Source organism: Gymnoscopelus microlampas (genome assembly GCF_963454915.1).
Source record: "Gymnoscopelus microlampas genome assembly, chromosome: 14".
In the NCBI taxonomy this organism is placed as follows: domain Eukaryota; kingdom Metazoa; phylum Chordata; class Actinopteri; order Myctophiformes; family Myctophidae; genus Gymnoscopelus; species Gymnoscopelus microlampas.
Window position 1 is genome coordinate 885,676 of NC_139951.1, and position 9,998 is coordinate 895,673.

The 9,998-nt window shown below is 39.0% G+C and overlaps 1 protein-coding gene across 1 annotated transcript; it reads left to right on the forward strand.

Annotated features, from left to right (window-relative positions):
• Positions 1-7,357: 7,357 nt before the first annotated feature.
• On the forward strand, positions 7,358-9,396 carry LOC311059597 (uncharacterized protein; the record flags this gene model as incomplete). Its single annotated transcript, XM_084077601.1, has 5 exons — positions 7,358-7,548; positions 7,706-7,751; positions 8,241-8,332; positions 8,450-8,560; positions 9,117-9,396. The coding sequence occupies 5 exons, from the start codon at positions 7,358-7,360 to the stop codon at positions 9,394-9,396; spliced, it is 720 nt and encodes a 239-aa protein (XP_083933727.1).
• Positions 9,397-9,998: the final 602 nt, after the last annotated feature.

Below are 9,998 nucleotides of genomic sequence, written 5' to 3' on the forward strand. Positions count from 1 at the left end.
CTGCACAACAAGACATATTAAGAGTTTGAGATGATTAAGCTTGCACTATATTGTGCCTGTCACATTGTCACAGACACACACACAAACATGGACTGTTATAAAATGAAAGAAGAATAAAGTAGCCAGTTGAAACTCTCTCTCTCTCTCTCTCTCTCTCTCTCTCTCTCTCTCTCTCTCTCTCTCTCTCTCTCTCTCTCTCTCTCTCTCTCTCTCTCTCACACACACACACTCACACAAACATGCATACGGACAGTTGATACCGAGCCGAAATTCATGGGGGGCGGTGTTCATTGCAGAAACACACACACAATGGTGACAAGTTAAGGACTTTTAAGACCTTTTTAATAGAACAAAGAAAGAAAGAAAGAAAAGAACCATTGGTAGCACTTTACAATAATGACCCGTTATAAAGCATTTATAAATGTTTAGAAGCAGTTCGTAGACTATTAACAAAACAAATCATTAACAACCTGTTTGTTGACATTCGTAAATAATTACAAAAATGATAAAGTATTAGTAAGTAGTAAACTATTCATGAATAAGCCATCATGAATATACATCTGTAAATGATTATTAAATCATTTGTAACTGATGTTATATACAAGCTATTTGTAGATAACGAACTAATCATAGACAAACTATTTATATACATAGGTTAATGATTATGAAATAATTTATAATAACATTGTAGAACATTTAAGAATAATTTAAACATTATTTATACTTTATTTTGTTCATCATTAAATAATGTCATTTAATGTTTAGGAAATAATTTGGAAATGATTTATAAAGTGGTATTAATTGAGTTTTTGTGTGGTTTATAGGACATCTCTTAAACTTGTATTAAGACTTCATAAATCTTTTAAATCTTTGTTCTAGCCCAAGGCATTAACACACCATTTCTAAGCCATTATTACATATTTTCTAAATGTACAAATTAAACATTTAAAATTATCTGCAGATCATTATTTCCACATAACCAATTTTACTTCGGTAATTTGGGAAATGTGTACCTCCATGTTTGTTCATGTTTAACATATGCTTTGTAAAATATTCCTAAAATATCTATAAATCCTTAGTACATGTTATTATGTGCCCTGTTGTAAAGTGAAGACAGCTTATCTTTTACGACTGTCTGTTAATGTGGACTTTCTACTTACCTGTTGCAAACTACCTGGCTTTCATGAGTGCAGACACCAAACAATTACTAGAATTATCTTTCATGTTTAGCAAATGATTCGTAAGACATTCGTAAAGAGTATTAGGCGGCTGAATATATGAAAAAAAAGCACCTTACCCCAAAAAAAATTGAACAAAAGGTTTTTCAACTGTTTTTTGTTGTATGTGGTGTCCTGAATAACATACTAAAAGTTTACCAAAGTTTGCCCACTGGAAAGGTGTTATTTTCAAGATGGCGTCCAAGATGCCCCAAAAATCATTAAAACAGCCTAACTCCTTCATTATTTATCCTAGACAAGTACTTTTTGTGTCTAACCCCATGTTTTGGGGGCCTGGGAATCCATTGGACTTGTCCAAATTGCAGAGATACAATTAGATAATTGTGAAATCCAATATTTTGTTTGTGACCCTATTAAAACCCTCTGAAACGGTCACCCGTTTCAAGTTAACTTAACTAATTATATAATAAATGTTCAACTACTTATATTTATTTTTTACTGGAACAAGGCTTCAAGATATCCTCAGAACACAACAAAACTAGTAGTCACAATTTGCAGTAATACAGCAGGTGGTGGCAGAGAATATTGTCAGTTGATAGATAGTGTTGTTTTTAATATTGAAAGGTTTTGGATAGCTCCGTGGATCAAATTTAGCCCAAACTAAATTCATCTTTGACTATACACCCCAACCCCAAAAAAATATCTTGCATTATGAACCAATATCTCTGCACCCCTCCCCTTACTCACCCCACAGGAACTTCATAACTCCTCCCCTACATACACAAGAATGTTTATTTTACTCGTGGACACGCAGTGTCATCTTGTAGACACAAGATTTTGAAAAACCATTAAATAGATATAGAACTTTTTAACACATTAGGAAGGCAATCAGTGTGAGTGTGCAAAGAGGGATGGGGGTGGTTATGGAGGTTAGTGTAGAGCTGTCAGAACCGAGTATCTACTGGGTGCCTAGACAGGGTCTGGTCTAGAGTTTAGTGGATTGCTCCCTGGGCACTTGGAGCGCAGAAGAGCAAAGTTAGGAGGCAAGGAGACCCTGAGCTTCTGATCTCCCCCATGTCCGACGTGCAAAACCTCCAACAGAAATGATACGCCATTTCAATGAAGACGGTTCTGCAAACGATACATGAAAGATAAACTTGTATCTTTGCCAGATCTCACTCTAAGTAGGCTTAGGGAGCCTGCGCTCTCCTCGTTCTCAGCTCCTCCAAAAGCAACTCAGCATTTGGGATGCAAACAATTTCTAAGTCACAGCACGCTGGAGAACGGAGTGAGGAGGAGGCAGAAATTAAGGTATTTGAATTTAGCTAATGCGTGAGGCTGAGAGGAGTGTCCCTATGTCGCCTGGCTCACTGGATAGTCCCACTGGTCCCAAGTGGACCTCCACGCTGGCTCCTTAGATAGGCACTCTTGAGTTAGCATAGGTAGTGAGGACAGTCCCCAGTGGTGGTGGTTGTAAGACCTCCATATGTTGCAAGACTGTGTCAGGCAGACAGTCGTGTCCCTATATATACTGGTCCCAAATGGACCTCCTGGCGGGTCTGGCTGGCTCCTATGTCCGAGATAGGCGCTTGTGAGTTGGCACAGGTAGTGAGGAGGGTCGGCCCCCCATAGTGGTGGTTGTAAGACCTCTACGTGGTGGTGCATGACTGTGTGTCAGGCAGACAAGGGTGTCTATGTCGGACTGGCTCACAGGAGAGTCGTGGTGGCTGACCATTAATATTCCCAGGGGCCCCCAGTGACTTATCATTATGGCTCAGAGCGTCCTCTCCCCTCTCCAGAACAAAAAATTGGTGTATGCCGAAAGCAGGGTCAGGGTTCAAGCTTATTGCCAGCAGTACCAATCACAAAATAAGGACATGTGAAATTAATTTTGCACTCAAACCTCACACAACTACTAGTCTCAGGAATAAGGAGATGTCTGTGACAAGCAAATCTGAACCTTATCCACGCCACACTCCTCCACCACCCCTGCCTAGACACCCAGTAGAAGACACTAGATACATGTTGTGATAGCTCTGTGACGACTTGTACACCCTCTCTTGGCCCATAAGGGGCCATTTCTCTCCACTGTATCCCCCACTGAGGAGTCCATCTTCCCCATAGACCAGACAAGTGGCCATTTCTTTCCAACTGAGTGTAGTGTTCTCAGCTTGTACTATTTTCACAATGTTTTCCTCTTTCTTACCCAATATTTGAGATAATATTGAGTCTTAAGAGTATTTAAATTGTAACTTTAGAAATGTGCAGATACCCTGTATACACTTATACTGTATGTTGGTTTGTTTACTGTTGAGTGAGAAAACAATGTTGCACATAAAGCTAACCATCTGGGGACCCCCCAAAATCATTTGGGGGACCCCCAGTTTGGGAACGGGACACCTTTACAAACACATTGGTGTGGACATTTCTCTGTAAGGAATTTCTTCCAAGATTTGTGTAATATTCCCAGTCTATCACTTGGCAGCCATGTTTTTACAAATGTCACAGTACCACCCAGTAATAATTCATTTATTCCTTATTGGTATCCAAATACATTTTTAAAGCTTCAACAGAATGTGAATTACATGTATAGGTGATTAATTCACCAATCCTGGGCATTATAGTATGTAGAAAAGGGAGAAATGTCCAATTACATTGTTAAATATGCTTATAACCAATTGCTTCAATATGTAATTGTACTTATAATCACTTGCTTATAATTTATATATGCTAATTGGATTCCTAGATCACCAAAACATGGGGTTATGCACCAAAATTACTTGTGTAGGGCAAATAATGAAGGAGTAGTGGTCTTTTAAGGAACTGGTGGCGGCCATCTTGGAAATTTGACATTTCTAATGATCAGATTTCGGTAAACTTTTGATATGTTATTAAGTACACCTGATACTACAATAAACCATTGAGAAACCTTTTGTTCAAATTATTTTTGGGTCAAACCATATTTTCAGCCGCCTATATGTTATGGGGAGAGATTTGTCTCAAAAGTATTTGTGAATCCAAAGCCAAGATGCACAAATATTCCTTGATTTACAAATGTGTTCCCATGATTTACAAATGTGTTCCCATGATTTACAAATGTGTTTCCATGATTTACAAATGTATTTGCAATCTACAAACACAAATTATTTATTTGTGACTTTTGTAAATTTGTATTTTTAATTTTTACAAAACATATTATACTTGTGTGTGCATTTATCATAAATAAATCATTTGTAAATCCTCAATTCTGTGTGTGAATTGTTGGATCTTATTTGTGAGTAGACCAACACACGCATAAATTCATTTTTCCTGTTACATCATTTTGAGACAAAAGTCACGCTTTTTTAAGAGAATTTTTACAAATGTATCATCCTATCCGCAAACTTACTTGTAACTTGTAAGTTCGCATTTAAATACATGTGCTATGATTTGTACAAATATATGACTATTTGTAAATATATAATTAGCAATTTGTAAAAAAAAGATATACTTGCGGGCGCATTTATCATTCAATATCATTTGTACATCGTCAATTCTGCGTGTGAATTGTTGAATCTGCATTTGTGGGTAGACCAACACACGCATTTAGTTTTGAGACAAGTTTCACACAGAGATTCACTCTTTCTGCAGATCCGTGTGCTAGGAGCCCCTCCCCCTTTCCAGCCCCACCCCCACGTTTCTACCCCTGGCCCGGTAGGCTATGCGAGAGAGCAGAGCTGGCGAAAACATCTGGGAACTCAGATTACCACGTCTCCAATTGTTGATTGATTGAAAAAAGTAAACAGCACAATTACATTTATAATACTATCTAAAAGGTCCGTCAAAAAAAGTCCTTGCGCCTGCGGTCTTGTTTCCATTGAGGTCCTTGGTATAATAATAACAATAGCAATAACATGGAAACGGAGAGAAGTCAACAAGCTGGATGGGTATGTATGCATTATGAGTAATAGCGATTTATGCATTAAGCTACTTTAATAGACCAGTGGTTCTCAAAGAGGGGTCCGAGGAGCGAGGACCCCCAGGGGTCCTTGATGGGGTTTCAGGGGGATCATGATTCATTCATCATGATTTGTGTGCAATACCTAAATACCTAAAAAATTTACTTAAGTAAATTTACTCAGTTACTTTCCACCACTGACTACATTGGGCTATTTAAAAAAAAAAAACGTTTTAACAACACAAATATTGTATGGAGGTCCCTGGCACAAAATAATTCTGACGGGGGTCCACGGCCAAATACATAATTAATTAAAAAAATTGGGGTCCTTGACACGAGAAAGTTTGAGAACCATAAGGGTCTGGGGGGTCCTTGGGGGGGGGGTTCCAGGGGGTCCCCACCAAAAGTAGCTAACATAGCTTCACAATCATTTGAACCACTTTATCCATTTGTGTGTTGGCTATTCAAAAATAGCAGATCTACAAGCTCACAGTGCGTCACTTGGTGCAGCGCTGCGAGCTTGTACATCTGATATTTTATATCAATATGGGGGTTCCTTGGCACAAAAAAGTTTGAGAACCACTGGTTTAGAGTAGCATGAAAACTTTAGAGTTATTGACTGATACAAATTTCACAGATTATCTTTTGCTAATCTTCTGTGTCATTAAAGTATGGACTCATTGCTCAATGTTCAGACTAGGCTTTCAGGGTAGTTATACTGTGTACTATGTTAATACTGACATCATAATACTGACCATGATATTGACATGATACTGACATCATAATACTGACCATGATATTGACATGATACTGACATCATGATACTGACCATGATACTGACCATGATACTGACATGATACTGACATGATACTGACCATGATACTGACATGATACTGACCATGATACTGACATGATACTGACATGATACTGACATGATACTGACCATGATACTGACCATGATACTGACATGATACTGACCATGATACTGACCATGATACTGACATGATACTGACATGATACTGACATGATACTGACCATGATACTGACATGATACTGACATGATACTGACCATGATACTGACCATGATACTGACATGATACTGACATGATACTGACCATGATACTGACATGATACTGACCATGATACTGACCATGATACTGACATGATACTGACATGATACTGACCATGATACTGACAGGATACTGACCATGATACTGACATGATACTGACATGATACTGACCATGATACTGACCATGATACTGACATGATACTGACATGATACTGACCATGATACTGACCATGATACTGACAGGATACTGACCATGATACTGACATGATACTGACATGATACTGACCATGATACTGACATGATACTGACCATGACACTGACATGATACTGACCATGATACTGACAAGATACTGACCATGATACTGACATGATACTGACAAGATACTGACCATGATACTGACATGATACTGACCATGATACTGACATGATACTGACATTATAATACTCACATGATACCACTGGTTGAAGAAAATGTAGATTTATGTGTTTTGTGTTATTTACCGGGAACACTGAAATAAGGGGGGGGGGGGGGGGTCAGCCAACACTGCAGGAGGGTTAAAGTATGTTACCGCTTTGCATCTTAGTGAGGAAATCTATAGGCTAAATGTTTTTGTAGAAAATAATGACCTTATTGTAAAAGCCTGACTTCCTCTCACCAAACTTGTCCTATTGTTTTTGCATTGTAGGAATTGCTTAGAAATCAGGTCCTGGATAGACTGTATGACAGGGTGTCACGTTCTCTCCAGCAAGCACCCATTGATGTGGATTACCTGGAATTTGCATGTGCACAGGAAATAGTTTTCCTTGATATTGTGTCACAACATGTTCCGGTGTCCCAGGATGTTACAGAGAGGTTAACAGAATTGTGCACTGCAGTTCAGACCCTGAGAGAGCATCAACAACATCCTCCACCACCAGTCCAACTTGAAATACAGAGGGGTAGTGGACGACCAAGGATCTCAATAATGAATGAGCATCTAACTCATCTACTGGAACTTGGACTGCCAGCAGTGACAATTGCCAGTTTATTGGGGATTTCTCGTGCTACACTGTACAGAAGAATGTCTGACGACAACCTCTCTGTCAGGGGAATGTACAGTGCCTGTACCGATGCAGAGCTTGATGGACTTGTCTCTGAAATAAAAGAGACAATGCCACATGCTGGGTACAGAATGGTGATGGGTACGCTGAGGGCACAAGGACATCGACTCCAGTGGATCCGTGTGAAGGCATCAATGCATCGTGTGGACAGCCTTGGGATACTATCGCGGATGACCCAAATGGGATGTGTTGTCAGACGAACGTACTCTGTGCCATGCCCCAAGTACCTTGTGCATATAGACACAAATCACAAACTCATCAGGTACTTGTACTGTTTTATGCATGTTTGACAAACGTTTGATTACAGGCATACAAAACAGAAAATATTACCTCAGATGCACAGTAATCACTTGTCACTAACTGAGATGTACAGTAGTCACTTTTTTGTAAAGTGTTGTTCCTTTCACTTTGTCCATCAGGTACAACATAGTTATTTTTGGTGGCGTTGATGGATATTCACGCAAGGTGAGAGTTGCCTTTAATTTCACATTATGAGCAGCTAACAACATACAATGTACTGTCCAATGCTGTAGCTCAGACAAAGGCTTAATCTCCATATTAACATCAACCAAAACTGAGTACCTTTCGCCTGTCATTTTGAGGGGACACAAAAGATCTTATCAAAATGGGTGTTATTTAAGATGTCACTTACACAATATAGAAGTGTTTCTCAACATCGGTTCTGGGGACCACCAGGAGTTTCCAAAATGACCCTTATGGGTCTGTAACTCTGAGGGTGTATAAATGTAGCCTGGTGGACCTGGTTCCGTTTATACACCAGAGTTAAACTAACATGAGTTTACACTTACAGTAACAAATGGGGGTCCATGGGCTAATGCATATTACATTGGGGGTGCTTGAAATGAAAAAGGTTTACAATCACTGGGTTGAACTAAATTTAGTACACCATTTGCTATTCTTGATACTACATACAATAATTGTGTTTGCCCACAGATAATGTATCTGAGGGCTGCAGATAATAACCGGTCTGACACAAACTTAAAATTCTTCACGGAGGCTGTTCAAGAATTTGGATATCCACTCAGGTAAATTAGTTTCTTGGTCAGATGATGTGTTCGATTTATGGGGGGGGGGGGGGGGGGCATTGTATTCTTAAACAAAGTCCACTACCATTATTTTGTGTTGTATATGTCTTTCCTTAGAGTGCGAGCAGATAGAGGGGGTGAGAATGTTGGTGTTGCCCGTTTGATGTTGACCGTGCATGGACCAGACAGTGGCAGCTTTATAGCTGGGAAGAGTGTCCATAACCAAAGGTATGCTTTGTCCTAGTCTTTTAATATTCGAGCAAGAACACAGAAATTATGGCTAGCATGCAGTCAGGTCTGTAAATATTTGGACATTGACACAATTAATTGTGGCTCTATACACCACCACAATAGATTTGAATGAAACAATCAAGATGTGCTTTAAGTGCAGACCTGTCAGCTATAATTTGATAACAGTGCAGATGGACAATGACCCAAAGCATACTATGAAAACCACCAGAGTTTTCAAAGGTAAAGACGTGGAATGTTATGCAATGGGCAAGACAAACCCCAGCGTCTGGTTATGACTATGGGTTCCAGACATCTGGCTGTTATTGATTGCAAATTATTTGCAACCAGGTATTAAAAGTGACAATTTGTTAGTTTATTCAATTACTTTTGGTCCCTTTAAAAAGGGGAGGCACATATAAATTGATGTAAATGCACTCTAATTGAAGCTGACATAATTTAAAATCCATCGTGGTGGCCAAAATGATTAAAATTGTGTTGATGTCCAAATATTTATGTACCTGTCTGTATATATTTTGCATTTTATTTTCATCAGAATTGAGAGACTGTGGCGTGATGTTTGGTCTGGGGTCACCAATGTGTTTTACCACATTTTCCATCTGCTGGAGGAAGAGGGCCTCCTCGATCTGAGCAATGCCATGCACTTCTTCTGCCTTCAATTCGTTTTTCTGCCACGTCTCCAAGCCAGCCTAGATGTGTTTCGAGAAGGATGGGATAATCACCCGATGAGAACTGAGCACAACCTCACACCAAACCAGTTGTGGGAGGTTGGTCAGATGCAGCATCCCATTCCAAATCCAGAGGTATATCATTGATTTTCTGTCACTCATTTCTTAATTAGCAAATTACAGAAATACACACAATTCACAATGTTTTACTCTTCCCAAAAAAAAAACACAGCCCTTCCTTTGTTTTTCTTTCAACTTAAGGAGATTAACATTCCTCAAATTGATTGGGAGGAAAGTGGGGAGGTCCCAGAACCACATTTTGGAGTGGATGTTCCTGTCCTTGAGAGCCCATTAACAGCTGAGCAACTGGCTGTATTACAGCACTACATTGATCCTCTGCAAACTTCAGAATCCAATGGTGTCGACCTATATATGAGTACTGTGCAGTATGTTGAAAGTTTGCAAGACCCTGAAGACTAGGGTTGGCTACATTGTATGGTCAAGTATTTCTTATACAAATAAAGTGAACAACAAGCTTTAACTGCTGCTTTTCTTTGTGTTGACATTAAACGTATAAATACACTTAAGGTTGACAATTATTAATAAATATTATTATATAAATCAGCTGACAGGGACAACTGTTTTGGTTAATTTTAACACATATTTTCAAGATGGTGGTTTCAGCATCAGCTCTCAGGTACTAATAGTGATTTTACATGAGGTAACACTTAATAGAATGTTATCTTAAC